This window comes from Tetrao urogallus (assembly GCF_951394365.1).
Source record: "Tetrao urogallus genome assembly, chromosome: 2".
Taxonomy (NCBI): Eukaryota; Metazoa; Chordata; class Aves; order Galliformes; family Phasianidae; genus Tetrao; species Tetrao urogallus.
The window spans coordinates 74,699,215-74,721,825 of NC_136814.1; the positions used below are offsets into that span (position 1 = coordinate 74,699,215).

Sequence of the window (22,611 nt, forward strand, 5' to 3'; positions counted from 1 at the left end):
TAAGAGCAAAAGGGTTTATTCTCTGCTTCCATATTCCTTTTTTTATGTACCATCTCTTAATGTCATGTTTACAGCATGTTCACTTTTAAAACCCGGGTGACGCTTGCTGAACGATTATGGAGACCAAAGGCTGGGTGTGAGCGCAGTGAGGCAGTGGATGCCGCGTTTCAGCAGTGACAGCAGTGACACAGGGCCATCTCTGCTGGTGCAGTTGTTTAGGAGCACAGCATGCAGAATCTTGTTCATTGCTTGCAAAACTGCGGTGACTATGTTGAAAAACAGTGTTTTGTAGCTGCGAATTTGGTCAATCGAACAGTATTGTTATGCTATTCGTAGCTGTTGCAATCCCCGTGGAAATAAACGGGAGGCATTATTTTCGGAGCAGCCCACGGACGCCCCTCACACCGCCCGCGCCCCTCCCCGCCTGCAGGCGCCAGCCAGGACCCCGCTGCCTGCGCCGCGGTTTCACTTTCTGTTCGGCAGCCTCTGGCGCCCCCTGGCGGTCGGCTGCTGCCAGACCCGCGCCCGGAGCGCCGCGTTCTATGGCGCTGCTCCGAGCAGCTGGGGAAAATAAGAGACGAGGTGTCCGTAGAACCGCAGGACCACGAGACGGCTTGGGGAGGAGAGCACTTCACACCCCTCAGTCTCACGGCTGCCGCGGACTGGCCGTCATTAACCGCCTCGGGCCCCATTCGGGCCGGCCCCGCTCGCCGCCCCATCTCCCAAGCGCCCGGCGGACACGGCATGGCGGCGCCGGCAGCGCGCACCCGGAAGCGGAAGCGGCCGCGGAGCACTGCGGGCCGGCGGCCGAGGCGGAGCTGGGTCTGAATGAAGGCGCCGCGGGCCCGGGGCCGCGGGCGCCTCTGAGCGCCGAGGGGCCGCTCCCGCTTGCCCCTTCCTCCCTCCCTCCCCCTCCGCCCTCGCCCCGGGCCCGGCCATGTCTTACAACAAGATCCCGCCGCGCTGGCTCCACTGCCCCAGGAGGGGACAGCCCGTGGCAGGTGAGCGCCCGGCCCGGCCCCGGCGCGGCTTCGTGGCGGCGGCGGCGGCGGCCCCCGCCGTGCCCGGTCCCTTCCGGCCCACCCGCCCTCCGTTCTCCGGCTCCGCCGGGTGCTTTGTCCCGGGACCGCGGCACCGCGTGGGCCGCGCGGAGTCCCGGGCGGAGACCCGGCGTCGGCGGAGAAGGGAGCAGCGGGGCCCGGTGACGCCCGCTCCCTGCCGGGCCTCCCGGAGCACTCAGCGCTGCGCTTCCTCTCCTCGACGAAGTTCGGGGCTGGAACTTCTGCCTCGCGTCACGGCTGGAGAGAACGGGGCGGCTCAGGGGCGCCGACAGCCCGTCCCGGGTCCGGCGGGGCCCGCGTGCCTCTCGTCTCCTCCCGGGCAGCGCTCCCGAGCTGGGCGCCGCGCACGGCCGCAGCTCAGCGTGCGACCCGAGGCGCTGCCGGCAGTGCTGGTCCGATTTATGCGCACCCGTGGGGCGCGGGGTGGGTGTCACGGAAACGCTTTCGGGTTGGGAACTCACTGCCACAGTGCTTTGAGATGAATGCCCCCCTATCATGAAATAGAGCAAACAAGCTGTTTGCTCATGCTTGCTACCTTTATCAGGTAAGCAATCAGAAAACCCTTATTTTTTTTCCACAATACCTTCCAGTTTTCACTCATCCATCTCCCTATCTTTGATAATTTCGAGGTACTTGTCTGCATCATGATGTTCGCTGCTCTGTGTGAGCCAGGCAGTAGTTAGGTGCCTGCCTTCTCTGTGCCACATTTCTTCCTCATCTCCTTACACTTCTGTGCCTGCCATTGGTTGTGGGGCTGCAGACGTGGACGGTTTCTTACAAATTTATTTAGAGCTTCCTCAGACATCTCAGGAGCCTCAGTTTTCCCAGCAGTGTGCGTTTCAGTGCATCGTTTCAGCTACTCATCATGTGGGTTACTGTTTTCCCTCAAAGTTCTTTGTATTTCCGTGAGCTTAACTTAATTAAGCAGTTAATTATCATATTGCTTATCTCCCTTATCTCTTTTCTGATCAGTGCCAAATATTTTGCTTTGTATCTATTAGAAATTTGATAGCGTAAGTTGTCAGCCTTTGGCCACAACAAAAATAGCCCCATGAATTTTTATTCTCTGCTTTTTTTTCTCAGCAAGTTCTTAATCTCTGGAAATTGTTGATTTTTTTTTAAGCCAGGGCTGCTAAAAAAAATGAACAGAGTAAGCACGAATGTAGTTCATCAGCTTGTCATCTGCTGAGCACTGAATGCATGGTCTGTGCATGTTCAGGAACTGCAAGGTGGCTGTTTTGCTCTGTGTGCTCAGACACAAGAAGATAATGCATAAAAAAAAGAAGAAAGTGCTTGGTTCGTTTCTTTGGCTGCATTATCACAATGCTTTATTGTGTCAGTTCACTTAATTTTTAGGGATTTTGTACATGTGTACAGTTACCAGAAATCATGAGGAACCATCAGTCTTACCTTTTTATTTGTTTTTCTGCATTCAAACCATCTAACTATTTTAGAGAGATGTAATGTTTAGACTTCCCTGCTGTTGCTGCTGTCTCCCAGATGCTTTATATTCCATTTTGGATCAGCTTTTCAAACAAATTTGTATGCTTCTGTGCGTGGCTTCATTCCCTTCTAATAGTGTGTCAGTAATACTGTCACTCAGCAAGGTTTGCGTGGTTTCTGTGAGCTAACAGGCATCACGTGTTTGGTTGTGTCCCTCTTATGCTAGTAGCATTTCTAAGTGACCTCAAATACAAGAACCAGGGAAGTCTGGAGCTCCTTGTGAGGTTGAGTTCATTCAGGCCAACAGGACTGTCATTCTTTAAGTTGTAGTGTGCTGCCACTGGTTTTATGCAGTGTTTTCATGTTGTATTGCATTGTGGTAGCAGCTCAGTGACATGTTTAACAAAAAGAGCTTTCTCTGAACACTTGGAACTGAAGTTACCAGATTGCTTCAGCCTTGCTGCCTTGGCATTTCTGTCTCTGCAAGTACCTACCCTTTATAACTCCCTGAAATCACATCTATTTGTTTTTGCTATAGAGAATCTTAGCAAGATACTGAGGAAAAGACATGAGAAGTGTTTCAGCAATGTCCTTCAGTCTGCTGTTGGTTCATATTAGTTAATCTTCTTCTAGTCTTGCACATTGCATGCAGAGTTGTCAGATATTATTTAAAACATCTGTTTAAAAAAAACCAAAAACACAAACAACCCTAAACTTCTAAAGCCATTGCTTTCATATCCTGATTGGAAAATTTCCCTGACTTGGAATGCACTTACTTGAATTCTCTGCTGTCTTCTAATGCTGGCAGACAACTTGATTGCTGCCATGCAAGTTCTGTTTCATGGCAAACTTCAGTTTGTAGAAGTTGGGTACCTAAATGGTTCCAAGGATCAGGGTTTCAGTATGTTTCCAAATAGTATTAAATGGAGCCTGTTAAAATACTCAGCATTTCCACAGAGTGAATGTGTGTGTTTGGATGGCAGTGAGGAGTAGTGAAGTGAATTAGAACAGTTCCAAGCATGCTTGATGTTTTGTTGGATTCACAGCAAAGATTTCTGCATTAAGATCATCCACAGTCAGGATTTGGAGAGTCAGTCTGAACAGCATAAGCTATGAGTTCATGTGCAAGGAAGGGTTAACAGTGTGAGAAGCTGAATAGAAATGCTGAAAGTGAGAGGAGACGCAACAAACCGACAGAATTAAGGCAGGTAGGTCAAACCATGAGGAAATGAAGGAAGGCAGCCAACCCTCACACTGTGACTAAGAGGGATGGAATGGAAAGGCAGAAGGAAGTAGGTTAATGTGAAGAGTGTTTCTGCCAGCCAAGTGAGTTGAAGTGGCTAGGGGCTTAATGCCATGTGAGGTGTATTATGCTCACTGTGTGACTGAATGACTTTTCTCAGGCAAGTTAACAGTGAGGATACTCCTCACGTTGCCAGTTCTTGCACAGTTCTGACCAGCAAATCACACAAAGCTTCTCTCAGTTTCCTCTCCATCTTTGCTTTTTTTTTTTCAGTGGCTCTTTCCTAAAAGTTAAATGCTTATTTGAAACTACGCAGGATGTTTTGTTACAATTTGAGGCTACAGAGAACGGTATGAATTTTATTGTTTAAAGAGCTCTCAGCGATCACTTGCATGTTCTTTTAGTGAGGTTGGTATGCATTTTTACAATTTTATGAAGATTAATGAACTTCTCTCCCAGAAGCTGATTTCCATCTGAATGCAATGACTCTATCACTGTTTTCATTCCACGTACTTTTGTTTGGGGAAGGGGTCTGTCTGCAGCTCTCTGGAGCTGGGCAGGAAGCACCAGGCATCCCAGCAGGTTATTTCAGGTGTTCTGTGATAGGTAGGATGGATGGAAAGATAAAAGCAATACTGAAAAACTTTGGGTTCTTAGTGACTGATGGACTAAGAGCTAATTCCCCTCAAGTTTTGGTCACAGTTCTGTCACAAACACGTCTGAGCTGCACACAGACCTTGTGCTTTGGAGGGATGACTGCATTCCTCCTCAGGGCCCCAACAGCTCCTCTGGGCCAGGCATGTTGGGTGGCAGATTAACCTTTCAGGTTGGCTTTTTGTGTTTTCTACTATACTGAATGTAAACGTTGCGTGCTGTAGCTCTGCAGCCTGGCCCACGCTAAAAAGTAGCTGAAACATGGAGAGTACTGCTTCTTGATGATCTGGTCTGTTTCCCTCTTGACTTACATGTGGGGCATTCTGCAAACTCAGAGCTAAGAAGAGTTTCCAGTTACTTGTTGTTGATACTTTACCTGCAGTTACTTTTCTTTGTAGAAGAACCTATAAAACTGCTTGGTGTATTGCTTTGAAATCACTAAGTTGCAAGTGCATGTATGCATACAATATTGCCAAATTTGTGTTTCATAGGGAAGTTTTTACCTTTGAAGACAATGTTAGGACCAAGATACGATGATCAGGTTGCTGAAGAAAATCGTTTTCACCCAAGCATGTTGTCCAACTATTTGAAGAGTCTCAAGGTAAAGTTAAATTTTCTAATTATTGAAATGTTACTTTTGTTACTAACACTTATTCAAATACTGCTTTTCAGATTTAAGAAAAATGTTGTTGATGGCTTTTTTGGGGACACTGGTACAGAAAAGTTTAATATATACGTGTAGCAGAAATACTAAATCACAGCTTGAATCAGTGATTGAGCACCTGGTGGGAAGGCAGGGCCAACCCAAGGGAGCTCAGGTGCAAGCAATGCACCTGAGTGATCAGAAGGGGGGGAGGCAGGATCCGCCCCTTCCCAGACCTCATTGAAGGGTTGGCAGGGGAGGCAAGGGTATCTCATTGGAGAGCCCTGCCTACCTGAGGCCTTCCAAGGGTAAGCAGCTTTTTTTCCTTTGTTTCTGTGTCCGCGGCTGCTGCACTGAGCATATCCTCGTTTGTTGCAGCTTTTGGCTTTTGCTGCTATTGCTGTGCTTTCAATTGCATTATAGCGTTATGCTATGTATATATTTTATTTACATTTTCATTTTTTTTTCTGTGATTCCTTTGTTTCTAAAATACTTGATTATTGGCAAGACTTGTTCAGAATTCTCCAGCTTATTCACTGTGTTATCATCAAGAACCTCACATTTTTGTTAGTACTGTCACAACCTAATAAGTTGCTGTTATCAAAGTTCAGGTCCTTTGAGTTTGTAGTTTTACAGCTGATCCTTGTACAGCTATGCTAAGCTGCATTTTCACTTATAGGAATGAAAGTATTTAAAAATGATAAGCATATTTCACAGAACTCCTGTCCATCGTCTCTGTTTACCCCATTTCAGTCTGTCTCATTCAGCCAGGATGTAACTGTGCGCTACTGCATGGTTCTGATGAGAGGAGGCCTTTCCAGCCTTCTGTGCTGTGCAGAGGTCTGTGTAGGGTTGGGTGCATTCAGAGATGTGGGAGAGGAGATTTTGAACCTCCCAGACAGAGAAAGGCACACAACCTAATTCTTTTAATCTGTTTATTGGACTATTATATAGAAGATGGGCACCGCTTGTTTTGATTGTGTTGTTTGTAAAACTATTTTTTTTTTTTTTTTTTTTTTTTTTTTTTTTTTTTTTTTTTTTTAAATTTTTGCTGTTGATCTAAGTTAAACAGGTTCAGAACTAGTCTAACAATATCATAGCTTAAGCACCAGAGGAGTCATGTGGCTAAAATATGAGAACCTCTATTTTGTGGATCTTATTTGAGCTTCGGTATGGTGGTGAGCTACTTGATGCAGCAGTGATAGAACTGTTAGTGGGCAAACGTGAAGCATATGTACTGAAGGTGGTAGGGTTTACCTCACTTTAGTGCTACAATCTATACAACTATGTTCTACTTGGGCTCCTCTTTTACGTAATGTGTGTTTTACTGGATGCCTAGATGCCTACCTGTGTGACATGCTGTAGGGAACCTGCTTTGGCAGGGGGGGTTGGACTCTATGATCTCTGGAGGTTCCTTCCAACCCCTACAGTACTGTGATTCTGTGATACTCCCGTCAGCTTTAATGGTCATGCTTAGAAATTTTCTAAAAGTTAGCCTATTTGTGGTTTAAAGTAATATAAAATTGTGCAAGTGTTTTAAAGTTGTTGAGAACCTAAAAGACTTTCTCAGAATTTGAGTTGTTGCTTGCTACTGATTTATCACTTAAAAAAGAAGTTTCATCAGAAACTTCATCAGGATTTTGGTCATGATTAGTTACTTCTGTTAACACATACTTGAAGGTACAGGTTGAGCATTTAAGATGGTACTTTCCTTAACAAGCTTCCTCTGTGTTTTCCTTTTTTTTCCTTTTCTCTTTTAGAGCTGGTTGCTGAAAACCTCAGTGTTAAACATTCTTTTAATAAGGGACAGCAATTCCCTTCTTCTTTTTTTTTTTTTTTTTTTTTTTTTTTTTTAAACAAATGCAAGTACTGAAGCAGTAACTTAATGCTCTCATTTAAAAAAAAAAAAAATTGCACAAGCAATTGGTGACACTGCTAATAATTTTTCTTGAATAGGTAAATTAGTAATATTTATGCTTCATAAAAGTTAATTTTATTTCTGCTATGAAAAGCTAGGACTTACAAGAACTATTGTGCAGTTAATAAATTCAAGCCACAGTATTCCTTTAAGGAAAACTGGTTATCAGTTCTTAGCCACGTTGTTGGTTTCACAGATCAATTAATCACTCATTTTTAAACTGCTTTCCTCAAATGAAAAATGCAAGAAAGATGTCTGGGAACCAAAGAGAATTCAATGTATTGTGGTGCGTTTTCACCCTCCTGAGGGTGATGATGTTTGATGAGAGACTTCTGGGGTCATATAAAGGGAATCTAGAGGAGCCTATTTATTTGCATAGCAACAAAGGAGTGAATGCATAAGGTGTTTTATGTGTGAGGTAGCTGGAATGAGGAACAGTGAGAGGAAGAAGGCTTTTGTAAGCACAGGAAATCATGGACTCACCAGCCAAAGTATGGCTGAGTGGAGATGGTATGAAGATTGTAGTTTTATTGTATGTAGAGGGGACAGTTTCAAACTACAGATCAGCTTTATTTCATCTCTTCAGTCATCTTTTACAATTGCGAAAAAAAAAAGAGAAAAAAGAAAAAAAAACCAGTTTCATTGTGTTGCAATGCAATAAAATTCTAGTGTTGCAACAATTCTTGTGAGAGAAATATACGTGCCTTAGTGAGAAGTTGCTCAACAATTTACTCTCTTTCAAAGCCATGTCATTTAATGATGGTGGGGTGTGGTAGACTGAAAAATGAGATTTTTGTAAAATGTTGGATGGAAATACAGTTTTTTTTCTAATGGGTTACTTGTTTAGTTTGGTAGTTCTTCAAAAATCAGCTTCTGCTAAGAGTTTTCCAGGAGCAAACCTATGAGAGCATGGCTGACAGAATGACTGTGGTAGTTTCTGTGATGTCAGTGTTTGGGAGCACAGCAAAGCAGGTGTGATGAGCATACAGGTATCAGAATATTTCCTATATGTAGGAATTGTGATTGATCAGACCATACGCAGGCGCAGTCCAACCTCAGCTTGGTGACTGAATTGCTTCAGTTTCTGTGGTACCAATATTTCCTTGAGTGGATGTTGGAATATTGTAACTGGATGCTTTGATTTCAGGCCTTATGCTCTATATGCCACGCGTACACTTATAAATATGTACATGCCATACATGCTTCATAGCTGTGGCTGAGTTATACCAGATACCCGTGTGGTGTACTGCTCCATGAACTGTGTGAGAAACACTCACTTCACAGGATCTTCATTTACGTGTGAATGATTTGTAATAACTATCAGCTGGACAGAAGTTCTGTAGTTCTGAGTTTCCTCTTAAATACTTTGCTGTATTTCATCCTCCTGTTGAAATTAAATGCAATATCTCCAGATGATTACTGATAATTTAGGTCTGAATTATGTTGTAGTGTTCTCCTCATCCTCTTTATCAATCAGGAGACTGGAATCTATAAATGAATATGTTCAGAAGAGTACTCTCTAAAAGTTAAAGGAAAAATGTGCGAGTATTCTTTGAGCTTAAATGTTTTGATATGAAATTAATTTTTGTGCTTTTCTACATCTCAGTGGTAACTCTTCACTGCAGGAGAGGTTTTGGGAAGTTTGGAAGCTTCTGGTGCGAGCCTTTGAAGCTGCTGCTATTTGAGAATAGTGGAGTTGGGAGCTGGCTTTGAGTTTTCAGTACTAAAGTGGAATTGGATCCCCTACTTTGAAAGGGGAGAATGTTAATCTGTACTTTACAAATTAACTGCGCTTATTTTAGCTCTCTGTTAACTTGTGATATTAAATGGTGTTACACTTTAATTTCTAGCTTTTATTAAACGGCTCATTTTCCTACCAACTCTTTTTCCTTCTGTTGAGCCTTCTGGATGATGCAGCATTTTCTTCAGTACCAATTCTTATTTTGGAATATCTTTCTTACCATGCTGCAACTGGATGAAAAATTCTCTGCTTTAAAATAATTTTCATTAAATCTTAATCTTATTTCAAAAATAATTTTTTCTCCTAAGTTGAGGATATCTTGTAAACACTATACCTAGCTTCATATTTTAAATAAGAGAAGAATTAATCCAACTGAGCTGTGCAGAATCCAAGGAGGAAGGTAGTTGTGGGGCCACTTCTGTTGCTTTGTAGTGTAGAGCTCTTCAGGGAATGTACAGCTGGTTCTTGTATCAGTCTTTTTGCCTACTCTAACCACATTATTGATAGGATGCAGAACATGGAGGAAGGTTATTGTGCTTTTTTTTTTTTTTTTGGGTTTTTTTTTTTTTTTTTTTTTGGTCAGGTCATGCTATTAGAAAATTCTGTGTGGGTTCTGTCCTGTACAGTATCTTTACTGATGACCTGGATAAGGGCACTGAGTGCACCCTCAGTAAGTTTGCAGATGACACCAACTTGGCTGGGAGTGTTGATCTGCCTGGGGGTAGCGAGGCCCTACAGAAGGATTTGGACAGGCTGGATGGCTGGGCTGAAGCCAATGGCATGAGGTTCAACAAGGCCAAATGCCGGGTCCTGCACTTTGGCCACAACAACCCCAGCGACGCTACAGGCTTCTTGGAGCAGAGTGACTGGAAGACTGCATAGAGGAAATGGACCTGTGGGTATTGATTTATGCTTGGCTGAACATGAGCCAGCAGAGTGCCCGGGTGGCCAAGAAGGCCAATGGCATCCTGGCTTGCATCAGAAACAGTGCTGCCAGCAGGAACAGGGAAGGCACTGTCCCCCTGTACTCAGCTCTGGTGAGGCCGCACCTTGAGTACTGTGTCCAGTTTTGGGCCCCTCACTGCAAGAAAGACACTGAGGCCTTGGAGCGGGTTCAAAGAAGGGCGACAAAGCTGGTGAGGGGTCTGGAGCACAGGGCTTATGAGGAGAGGCTGAAGGAGCTGGGAATGTTCAGCCTGGAGAAGAGGAGGCTCAGGGGTGACCTTATTGCTCTCTGCACCTTCCTGAAGGGAGGTTGTGGCAAAGTAGAGGCCCGCTTCTTCTTTCTCCTGCGTAACTAGTGACAAGATGAGAGGGAATGGCCTTGAGTTGTGCCAGAGGTGATTCAGGTTGGATATTAGGAAATATTTCTTCTCTAAAAGAGTGGTCAGGCACTGGAACGAGCTGTCCGGGGGGATGGTGGAGACGCCATCTCTGGAGGTGTTCAGGTAATGTTTAGATGTTGCACTGAGGGACATGGTTTGGAGGGGAATATTGGTGGTAGGTGGCTGGTTGGGCTGGGTGATTTGGGGGGTCTTTTCTGACCTTGGTGATTCTATGACTCCTGCACCTTTCACCATTTTACCTTTATTTTTCTTAGTTTGCTGTCCAGTACGTGTACCTAAAGATACTGATGTGAGAACATGTTATTCTACTCTGAACAGTTGTTTTTAATTGGCTTAGGTCAGGGTTAGGGACCTACAGTGTAGCACCAGGGAATTTTGTGTGGCCTCACTTGTGAATTAAGTAATCCTTGAGATGTTTGCTAAATGTTGTTGAAAGTAGAGGGAAAGTAATTTATTGCCTTTTGTGTGCTCCCTGCAACATTGATCACCAGGTAATATGCTGCTGTCTGTCCATATGTCTAGCAGCTCAGCTGACAGAAAATATTTGAAATTTCAGATGATGTGACATTGTTTTCAGGTGGGTTGCTATCAAAGTGCTTGTATTTTTTTTGCAGTATGCTCACAGTAAACCATTCAGAATAAAATATACAGTGCTGGTAAACCACGAAGGAGAGGAGGAATTTAGAACCAATTTGGGTATTGGAGTACTTAGCGCTGCTGACACGTTATGACACTTTTTAATATCTGATAAAATATGAAAGTGTATCACAATAACTTTGAATGTCATGCATGACAAGCTCTGTAGATAATTGGAAATTTGCCTTTGGAGTCTACAGATTAATGTATCTGTGCGAAACTACTGTGTCTGAACTGTATTCTAGTTGATGGGAATTTATTTTCTGTGAATTGTCTGGAAGCAGTGTTTTAAGTTGTAATTTTTCCTACTGCAGTTCTAAACTATTGCCAGTCTGACTGCAAGGTAAATAAAAACTGATCAAAATCGTGTTAAGAATATGTGCTGGAGTTTTAAATATATTGAAGATGTGCTGTTCTTTTATGTTTTTGCACATGTAACGTGCTGCAGCGGTAATGTACTTTTAAGTGCACTGTTGATGTCTTTTTAAAAAGACAACGGAACGAGGATTTTGTTAAATCTCCTTGTAAACATTCTTTAAATAGGCGTCTGATTTCATGGTGAGGATCCTAAGTGAAAGCATGATGTTCTGCAAATAGGAAGCCAGGAATGCTTTCAGCAAACAGGTGTATCAGTGAGCTGTTTTTTGTGTAGTCATAAGGGAGGTTTATGGTTGGAAGAAGTTTTGCTGAACCAAGGATGAAATTCTACGGAATGAAGAAGGCTAGCATTGAGTCAACGGGTTGCCATGCAACTTTGCTTTCCTGTTCTGTTTTTCTGCAGTTTCCTGTATCTGTGACCTAAAGGAATGCCTTTCCCCAGAGCTTGGAGTGAAGTGTTTTCCACCACTGTTACAAAATTTTAATGAATTTTGAAGGGTTTAATTTCCCTTGTTAACTTAAATGGGGTGTCAGTAGAATGCATGTTGCTGGTGAGCTGTGTGTAAGGTGTCACCTAGAGGAACTCCTGTTTTCTGTCTTGAATTTTGAAATGGTAACTTCCGTACAGCTCAAAAGACACATTAGGACAATGGGTAAAGCAACCTTAATTCAGGTACACCTAACATCTGTGTAGTTAGAACTGCCAGCTCAGTCACCTGCAGCACCTTGCAAGATTTCAAATTGTTCAAATTCACCTCTGAATAGAAAATTTCTAGGAAATAAAGGGAATTTTTATTTTAAACTTGAAAATGTGTTCATTTGTTTTGCGCTATACTAAATAGGGGATCTGAGGTGAAGTTTTTTTTCTTATGAGTGGATACTTACAAGTTTCAGTAGGTAATTTTTCTTATTGTGCTCTCACTGTGTTATTTTATGTAAAGTTGATGTGACTTTAGGTAATAAAGTTATGTCTTTTAACATGTTTAGATAGTTCTTTAGCAGATATTTTTTTGCTATTAGCAAATTTTTCTTACTTAGAAATGTTGTAAGAAACAAACTGAGGTTTTTGAATTGGTGGCTGAAGCTGATTCAGGCACAAGCTTTCCCGAAGAACAGGTAGTAGAGCGGTAGTAGAATGAAGCTTATATAGATGTTTTCTCAACACAGTATTTGAAAGATTTCAAAATTGCAACAGTGGTTTGCTATCACTTTAAATTTGGTTGTTATTAACAAATTAATATTTATGTACAAATACCCGAACTGAATATATAATTGTTTATTTTTTAGGTTAAAATGGGTTTGCTGGTAGACTTGACCAACACCAATAGATTCTATGATAGGAACGATATACAGAAAGAGGGGATTAAATATATAAAGCTTCAGTGTAAGGGGTAAGTGGTCTGTATTCTTTTTAGTTGTTTAACTTGAAAGATCACTCTGAAGTAATTGCTGTTTTTTCACTTCGATTTTTTCTTCTCCTGCCACTGATTCCTATCTTTTTTTTTTTAATCAGACATGGCGAGTGCCCTACGCCTGAGAATACAGAAACATTTATCCGTGTATGTGAACATTTCAGTGAAAAGAATCCCACAGAACTCATAGGTATGTCTAATCTATTTTCATTAGTCTTTGCTGTTAATTTATTTTTTTTCCTATACAGTCTGTTATTCTTGACAGCGACAAAAGAATTTCTGCAGAACAGTGTTTATACATGTATAGATTAATTATTTTTTTTAACTCGAGTAGCATTTTGTTTTTATAGAAACCTGTATGTTTCTGTATGCGTCAATTTGAATACAGCTGTTTATTTTATGCAGAAGAAATGTACAAGAACTGTCTGCAAGCTGTCTGCATTATATTTTTGAAACTTCTGCTGATAGAAAAGAAGATCATACATTGCCTAAGTGTTGTTTTGACACTCGGTGTGGCTTACTTGCTGTCCTTTTCAATATTTTCAATAGCTGACTGATCAGAGACTCTTCAACAGATTTCTCAAAGCAGCTGATTAATTGGTAGAAATTGGTAGTAGATATTTGGCTAAGTTTTTCTTCAGTGATGTAGTGTCTCATAGTAAATATTTGAATGTTCATAAGACTTTTCCTCAGAGCAAAAAAAAAAAAAAAAAAAAAAAAAAAAAGATTGGCTTTCAGTTTTAGTTAAGACTGTTTTGTTCTGGTTTCTGTTAAGCACTTCTATGCTTAACTCTGTCTGCAGACTGTCAGAGATGAGAAATTACTGTGCAGCTGAGTTTCCAGAGGCAGGAGGAATTTTGTCACTGGGCATGTTTGATGATAATTCTATGCCTTTGCTGAATAGGAATATCTGTCTGACTTAGTACTTAGAACAGTTGTTTGCATAGGTGCCATTGATAAGAGCTCGGTAAACTAAGCTTGTATGTTCACACGGTTTAGGATTTGTATAGAGTCTTAGAACAGAAGAAGTTGAAAGGGACCTCTGGAAATCATCTAGCTTATCACCCCTCTGCAGAGCAGTCAGCTGCAGCAGGTTGTTTAGGATGGTGCCCACTTTTGACATTCTCCAAGGATAGGAACTCCACAACAGTGAAAAGTGCTTTTTCCTGGTGTTTAAACAGCATTTCTTGTATTTCAGTTTGTGCCTGTTTCTTCTTGTCACTGGACACCATTGAGAATCTTATTTTGTTAATGCCTGAGAGATACACTTGGGCACGTAATTAACTTTTTCACCCAATTTAGTTTTAGATGCTTTCTTTGTTTCACATAGAAAGAAATTTCAATTGTATAGACTTGTATTTTTTTTTTCCTTGAACAAGCAGAAGTATCTGATACAAAAACTGAGAGTAAGTGGGATCAGCCATCAGACAATATTTCAGAAATAGGGATTTCTAAGAAATAGGGGTAGTATTGTGACATGTGTTAAGTAGCAAATCCATTTTACTTCTAAAACACCATTTTTAGTGTTGAGCCATTTACTTTCTGACTTGCATGAGTTTTGTAATGTTCTATTATTGAAAAGACCGTGTCTTGACTCTAGCTGAATCACAGAATCACCAAGGATGGAAGAGACTCACAGGATCAGCCAGTCCAACCATCCACCTATCACCAATAGTTCTCACTAAACCATATCCCTCAACACAACGTCCAAACGTTCCTTGCACACCTCCAGGCTTGGTGACTCCACCACCTCCCTGGGCAGCCCATTCCAGTGCCTGACCACTCTTTCAGAAAAGTAGTATTTCCTGACATCCAGCCTAAATCTCCCCTGGAGCAGCTTGAAGCCATTCCCTCTAGTTCTACCACCAGTTACATGAGAGAAGAGGCTGACCCCCAGCTCCCTACAACCTCCCTTCAGGAAGTTATGGAGAGCGATGAGGTCTCCCCTGAGCCTCCTCTTCTCCAGGCTGAACATTCCCAGCTCCTTCAGCCGCTCCTCATAAGCCCTGTGCTCCAGACCCCCCACCAGCTTTGTCGCCCTCCTTTGAACCCGCTCCAAGGCCTCAATGTCTTTCTTGCAGTGAGGGGCCCAAAACTGGACACAGTACTCGAGGTGCGGCCTCACCAGAGCTGAGTACAGGGGGCAATCACTGCCCTGTTCCTGCTGGCAGCACTGTTTCTGATGCAAGCCAGGATGCCATTGGCCTTCTGGCCACCTGGGCACACTGCTGGCTCACGTTCAGCCGAGCATCAATCAATACCCCCAGGTCCATTTCCTCTATGCAGTCTTCCAGTCACTCTGCTCCAAGAAGCCTAAAGCATTGCCTGGGGTTGTTGTGGCCAAAGTGCAGGACCCGGCATTTGGCCTTGTTGAACCTCATGTCATTGGCTTCAGCCCAGCCATCCAGCCTGTCCAGATCCTTCTGTAGGGCCTCGCTACCCCCAGGCAGATCAGCACTCCCAGCCAAGTTGGTGTCATCTGCAAACTTACTGCAGGTGCACTCAGTGCCCTCATCCAGGTCATCAGCAAAGATATTGAAGAGGACAGGCCCCAGCACAGACCCCTGGGGAACACTACTTTTGACCGGTCACCAGTTTGGTTTAGTTCCATTCACCAGCACTTTCTGAGCCTGGCCTTCCAGCCAGTTCCTTATCCAGTTAAGAGTGTACCTGTCCAAGCCACAGGCTGCCAGCTTCTGCAGGAGAATAATGTGGGTGGCAGTGTCAAAGGCCTTGCTGAAGTCTAGGTAAACTACATCAACAGCCTTTTCCTTGTCCACCAGATGGGTCACTAGATCATAGAAGGATCAGGTTGGTCAAGCAGGACCTGCCTTTCATGAACCCATGCTGGCTAGGACTGATTCCCAAAGTTGTCCTGCACATGCTGTGTGATCTCCCTCATGACAGTCTGCTCCGTAACCTTCCTTGGCACCAAACTCAGGACTTTAGAACTGTGAAATCACCGAGGTTGGAAAAAATCTCTAAGATCATCCAGTGCAGCTGTACCCCCTATCACCAATATTTCTCTACCGAACCGTGGTTCTCAGTACAACAATGAAATGTTTTTTGAGCACTTCTGGGGTTGATGACTCAAGCGCCTCTCTGGGCAGCCTGTTCCAGTGCCTGACCCCTCTCTCAGAGAAGTATTTCCTAATGTTCAACCTGAATCTCTTCTGGTGCATCTTAAGGCTGTTCCCTCTAGTCCTATTGCTAGTTAAGTGGGAGAAGAGACTCTCCCCCTAGGTCAGTATGATCTCCCCTCGGGAAGTTCTAGAGAGCAATCAGCTCACCCCTGAGCCTCCTCTTCTCCGAACTGAACAATCCCAGCTCCCTCAGCCACTATCCATAAGACTTATGCTCCAGAGCCCTCACAGCTTCACTGCCTTCTCTGGACATGCTCCAGGGCCTCAATGTCTGTCTTGCAGTGAGGGGCCCAAAACTGAACACAGTACTTGAGGTGTAGCCTCACCAGTGCTGAATACAGAGGGACGATCACTTCCCTTTGGTTCACTTCTGAGAGGCAGAAAAAAAAAATAAATCTCTTAAATAACCTGTGGTTTTGGTTTTTGTGTTGGGATTTTCCATTTTCCTTCCATGAGTTACAGAAAAGTTGTTTCTGGGTCTGAATGCTTTTTTTCCTCTTTTGAAAGAGCTCCAGAGGACTTAGAGTGGAGGATGTTTTTATCAGAAGTGAAAGCAATCTGCAGCAGTGATAGGACTCTGCACCCTCTGCAATCATTCCTTTCCAAGCCATTGGTCTTATTGCTGAAATGCTACTTATCTTTGTTGTGTGTGTAAAATTATTGACTTAACCTTCTTGGTAGAAGTAACAGCTGCAGGGCTTATTGATAGCAATTGTGTGCCTGATACGAAAAAGGCTTAAATGCGGATGATAAGTGAACAAAATTTTCTATTCAACTAGAACACTATAGGATGGAAGCTATATTTTTGCAACTTGAAGGACTGCAGCGTGCCTGCCAACTTCAAGGAAACAAAATGCAAAGATTTTGCTTAAGCCAGAAACAAAAGAGAAATGATTACTGGGAACAAATTCTATAAGGAAGCTAAAATTAATTTCATTTGATGCAAGTTATGGCTTTAAGGCTATTAATGGTTAGAAAGTGTGAATCCAAGAAATTCCTAGCAGATTTTGCATTGCTTTTTTAAGAAAGGGATGTTGGAGCGAAAGGGGAGTGAGTCATAAAACCAGCTCTGATGCAGTCGAGGTCTGTGTACGTATGTAAAGTTGCTGCTCTTCATAGGTATTTGGTCTTGGATCTCCAGTTTAGAATAAATAAATTGCTGCAGTGTGCATGTAGATTGTAGGAAGAGAAGGTAGATGCTGAAATTTGATCTGGATAAGCATCCAGTAAATTATTGTTGACTTATTTCTCTGCCACAGTTAGGAGACTAAGTGAATTAATAAAACCTTGTTTTGTAGTCAGAGCTGAAAAAACATATTATTGACCAATTAATAATTGCAGTTGGTTTTAGTGGAAACTTTAATACTGCGGTGTTTGCTGTTTAAAAAAGATGCAGTGGGAGGAAGAGTTGTCTTGCTTGAATTCCTCATAGCCTTTTAGTAGCACAAATTTCAAGCTTGGTTTGTTTATCACTAGATGGTGCTGTTGCCTTGACATAGGAGAAAAGAATAGGAAAAAGGAATCTTGATGCCTTTGACTCTCCCTTCCTTTCACTGTAAAATAGAGGAAAAATTTGTGTTTTTCTTAAAATGTAATAAGTATTTCAAAGTTATTGTAGCGGTCTATAGTTTTCTTCCTCCTCCTCCTCCTCCCCTCCCCCCCCAATTTAATGCCCAGCCTTAGTATGGTAATTATAAATCTGACTTAGAATTTTAGACTGACACTGCATTCAAGTTTGAAACAGGAAAATCTGGGTATGATTTTTATGCCTGATGGTGTGAAATAATGTAGAGCTTGTTGAATCCATTAAAAACACAGCTATCAAATTTGACTGCATTGTCTCCTAGTAAGCATTTGTGCAGTCATTTAAAAAAAAAAAATCCAAATCAAACAACTTTGGATCTCATCTGCATTAGCCATATTTGAGTTGGATTAAGTTAGTGGTCTTGATCTGAAGTAATCTGAAGTGTTCTATGTTCCTGATGCTGATAATTTGCAGGAAGGATATAATAAATTGTTCTTAGGCTTTTGTGCATTAAGTAATCTGTGCTGTCTTGATAGGAAGGGAGGTAACTTGTTATTGATGAGAGTAGAATGATTAGAAAACTCACTTGTGAAACTCAACTATGTATGTTGGAAATACTTTCAAATGATTATGTTTTTGTTTCTTCTAGGTGTCCATTGCACACATGGTTTCAATAGAACTGGATTTCTCATCTGTGCCTTCTTGGTTGAGAAGCTGGACTGGAGGTAACTTTGAAATTTAATTCTTAGGGATTTGTGGACTAAAGAATCTTCAGTATGTTTCACTTGTTGTCCTGGCAGCTATCCTCGTGTATTCACTGTTTAAATTGAAACTTCCTACTAATTTTGAGCAAACAACCTATGTTAGCATTATTCATATCATACCTTGGTAGCTTAGCCTTGGTCAGTTAAGCTTTTCAGTTCTGGTAAGTGAAAGTCAGCTGTACCTGCTGTGTGAAGGCTTCTAGAAACGTATGGGTTGTGCTGAGTCCCTCCCCAGTGGCGTGCCCCATGCTTTGAGTGAAAACGCAAGAGTTCAGGGAAGCCTGAAGTATTATTTCTTCTATTTCACATAGGTTTGGTTGTAGGCTTTTTTAATTTCTTGACTTCCAGGAAGATGCCATTAGCTGGAGAAATAACAGAGTGACAAGTTCCCTTCTGAAGGGGTGGTGGGGAAGGCAAAGCTTTTTCCAACTTGCTGTTTGAGGTCTGCAGCACATTTCTACAAAAGCACCTGCTTGAGTGATTTTAAACTTTGGTGCCTTCATACACACCAGAGATCTTTTCTAAATATTACTAGTTTAAAAGGAAAAAAAAAAAATAGGCCGTACCATGCTGATAAGCTTGATTTTTGCATGTTTGGTAGTGTTCATGAAATGCTGTTTCTGTGATGGCTGGGTCACTTGCAGAGTGTAACTGACCAAAGTCCCTTCAGCATTTTGATGGTATTTCTTGTACGGTCTTTTAAATGAAGAGAAATACACTCCTGTTCTTGTGATATATCTCTGGACATAGAATTTATTTGGTGATTAATGTGTATATGCAAGCAGTTTGCAAAGAAGTAGGTTGTTGTCTTCTGTTAGTAAACTTGGAGTAAAGACACTGAAGTAGTGGAGACAGAATGCCATTAAGGGTGGGTGGCTGAGTCTTGGCAGAATCTTAGCTGACTGCAGGAAGATACAAAGATTGTTATAGTGTGGTTATAGTTACTCTTACAAAGTAGAAAATTGCTTTGCTTTTAATCTAACAACTTAAAAGCAGCATGCAGTAATCAGATTCGATATTGGTCGTTTGTTCTGAGGAGGAAATGCACTTAAATCTATTTGAAACTGCTTTTAGGCAGCTTTTTACTTCTATACCTCTGTGGGAAAGGCCTTAAAACTTAGCAGCCATGTATTTTTGTTTGTTCGCTTTGTTCGAATAGCTGATTGTGTAAATTTGCTCTTCTCTGTCAAATTATTTTAACAGAGTGTCCTGATGTCATTTAATAAAAATGTCCACTGCAAAAGATTTCTGCAAGGTGGAAGTTAGTGCTAAGCATTGTATTAAGATAAAGTCAGTTTGCTGTATCATCCTTTAAAATAAGTCACTGCTGTTAGTGAAGAAATAAGGGTTTCCTGATGGAAAAATCCATCCATATTCATTTCTGAAGTGTATGGTACAAGAGTACTGCTGATGCATTGTGAATTCTGAGATGTATTTTATAGTTAGTTTAAAGAAAGGTCATCTAGAATGAAAGCCCTCCAGCTAGTTATCAGAAACCTTAGTTTCCTTTTCTATAACTTTTTCCCCAAAGTCTACTCTATTTCTGGAACTTGCAGAGCATGTTTTCCTTCAGCAGATTTCAAGCTCAGAAACCTAGCGCTGGATCTTTTGACTTTTGTTACCATATGCTCCACAATAGTGTAGAGTTCTTGTGATACAATGGAGGACGAATCTGAACATGTTTCAGGCCCTGCCTCTTTTGGTTGTTTTGGATTTGCAATGACGTTGATTTTGGAAGGTGCGAAACAATTTAGGAATGTTACCAAAATGAAAATTGTCTTGTATGTGAGAAATTAGAAGTCATAAGAAACAAAATGAGGAAGATTAGATTTTTTTTTTTCTAAATAACTCAGGTTATTAAGCTGTTGTTTCTGAGATTTGATGACCATCTGGTAGCCTGACTTCTGAAAATGCTTTGTTCTGCACTCTTGATCAAAGAGAGAACTAAACTTACCTGCTCCTTGGGAAGTGGCTTTCTCTATACCAGGATACTTGTTTCAGAGTTCTCAGGCACTGTCTCATACTGGACAGATGAGGCAAAAAATGCCTTCTGTATTTTTTTTCCAATTTTACCTATATGATTTCCTTGTTTCAGTGATAGGCTATTTTCATATTTAAAAAGAAAGTAAAAAATTTGCAGCAAGTAGTATGTGCTTTTATTCCAGCTTAAACATTCGTGCTTGTCAAGAAGCCTAACTAAGGGATTTACCTTTTGTGGTATCTCTCTACTCTTTTACATAGAATCACCAAGGTTGGAAAAGACCACCAAGATGATCCAGTCCAACCATCCACCTACCACCAATATTTCCCACTAAACCGCTTCCCTCAGTAAAACATCTAAATGTTTCTTGAACACCTCCAGGGACGGTGACTCCAACTGCCTCCCTGGGCAGCCTATTGCAGCACCTGACCACTCTTTCAGAGAAGAGATTTTTCCCAGTATCCAACCTATATAGCAAGATTTCTAAATGTAGATTTGTGGTCTGTAATTTGGTCTGTAAGTACTTACCTATGTGCCACTCATTCATTTTTCTATAGCAATAATAAAAATTATAATGAAGGTTTTACCTAAATGACCAGCAGGCTGGTCTTCGCTGCAGCTAGAGATGAAACAGACCAAGCTGCAGATTTTGTGTACATGATCAACACAATTGAAGCATGATGCTTTGAATATCATGAATGTTTTTGGAATTGTCAATTCAGGATTTTTTCTGAATTCTTGGTACTTGATAACTTGGTAAGTTTTAAGTATGTTTTAGTCATGCTATGCCTTAACAAATAAAGTTACAGAGTAATTTCCATTTTTTATTTGCCAGTATTGAGGCAGCTGTGGCTACCTTTGCTCAGGCCAGACCACCAGGTATTTACAAAGGTGACTATTTGAAGGAATTATTTCGTCGTTACGGAGATGAAGATGATGCACCATCACCACCTGAGCTACCAGAATGGTGCTTTGAGGATGACGAAGAGGAAGATGATGACAACGGTAAAATAGGAGGCCAAGAATCAGAACCTGGATCATCAAGCACTTCCTTTGGCAAGAGGAGAAAAGAACACCTAAAACTGGTATTTTTGATTAAGAACTTAATATTCTAATTGCTAACTGTACTTGCATAAACTCACGATCATGGGTTACTACACTGTAAGTGCTAGACAATTGCTCTTGCAAGTTGGGAACTAGTAGTATTGTCTCTAACCAGGGGAAACATTTTTTTTGATGTTTCCTATATGAACACTGAACTTTGAAAACTTTAACTATTTCAGTGGTAACAATGACTTAAATTTTTCAAATACTACCTTTTTTTAAGCTTGAGTTGAGGTACACAATTTTTTCGTACTTATCTGACCTGTTGTTAGAGGTGAAATGTTCTGCAGGTGTATGGGGTTGTAAAACAATTTCTGGTTATTTTTTTGTAGCCATGTGGATCAAAGTTCAGTCTTTTAAATTCAGTGCTCATTTTGGTAAATATAATTAATTTTGAAAACCTGAGAGGATTGAGACTAGGATTAGCAAGAAGCAATGTGATTTTTAGAAAGCCAAGGCAATTCTAGAATCACTTTTTTTTTTCCAAAGCTTTTAACTATAGAATGATAAGAACTTTTCTTTAGGTTGGAACTGCCAAACTGATTTATTTTTGTTTTTGACTTGTGTTTTGATGCATTAACAACTGAGGTGTGATGGTGAGGCTGAAGGCAGCCATTTTTCCACAGGTATAAAACTAAATTGATGTGTTTAGCAGGAATCGCCGTACTGTTGTCATAAGCTTTTTCTTATCTGCCAGCATAGATTTTTTTTTTTTTTTTTTTGAAAGCTGAAAGCTAAATTATACGAATAAGCATATTAATAACTAAAACTTAATTAAGAGTTAGAGAATTTGTGAAAGACAGAATCATTTAGTTAATATGCATATTCGTATAATTCAGTTTTGCAGCTCTGGAGGAACAGTCTTTGGCATGAAGAGGAGGAACGGGGAGAATTCTTTACCATGATATTTGGCTGGCAGATTGCACTGCATCTTAACTGAGTAGAGATGGATAGAGTCTATTTGTGATTCCTTATAAATGTGCAATCTACAGGGAGAATTATTATCAGGTAAATACCTCTTGCTTAGATTTTTCTCTTACAGAATCATAGAATGTTCTGAGTTGGAAGAGACCCACAAGGATCATGAAGTCCAGCTCCTTACTCCACACAGCACCACTCAAAAATCAGAGCATATGACTGAGAATGTTGTCCAGATGTATCTTGAACTCTGACAAGCTCAATGCCACAACCACTGCCCTGGGGAGCCTGTTCCGTGCCCACTGCCCTCTGATGCAGAACCTGTCCCTAACCCCCACCTGCCTCTCCCCTGACACAGCTCCATGCTGTTCCTTTAGGTCCTGTTGCTGTCACCAGAGAGCAGAGCTCAGTGCTGCCCCTCCACTCCCCTCATGAGGAGCTGTAGACTGCCGTGAGGCCTCTTCTCTGGGCTGAACAGAGCAGGGGACCTCAGCCTCTCTTCATATGTCTTCTCTGCACCCTTTACCATCTTTGTAGCCCTCTTTTGGGCACTCTGATAGTTCTACATTTTTATATTATGGCACACAAACCATGCACAGTGCACAGGGTGAGCACAGCACAGAGCAGAGTAGGACAATCCCTTCCATTGCCCACTGGCAATGCTGTGCTTGATGCACTCCAGGGATGGTTTGTCTTCCTGG

General features: G+C 41.7%; 1 protein-coding gene across 2 annotated transcripts in view; it reads left to right on the forward strand.

Moving 5' to 3' along the window:
• Nucleotides 1-937: 937 nt before the first annotated feature.
• RNGTT (RNA guanylyltransferase and 5'-phosphatase) overlaps nt 938-22,611 on the forward strand; it is a gene marked incomplete at both ends in the record, with an annotated part of 187,671 nt that continues 165,997 nt past the window's right edge. For both annotated transcript variants that reach the window (XM_079532490.1, XM_079532491.1), the window contains 6 exons: nt 938-1,001; nt 4,893-5,002; nt 12,351-12,454; nt 12,577-12,665; nt 17,793-17,868; nt 20,724-20,973. In XM_079532490.1, coding sequence (XP_079388616.1) covers nt 938-1,001; nt 4,893-5,002; nt 12,351-12,454; nt 12,577-12,665; nt 17,793-17,868; nt 20,724-20,973 — 693 coding nt within the window. The remainder of the gene's footprint in view (nt 1,002-4,892; nt 5,003-12,350; nt 12,455-12,576; nt 12,666-17,792; nt 17,869-20,723; nt 20,974-22,611) is intronic.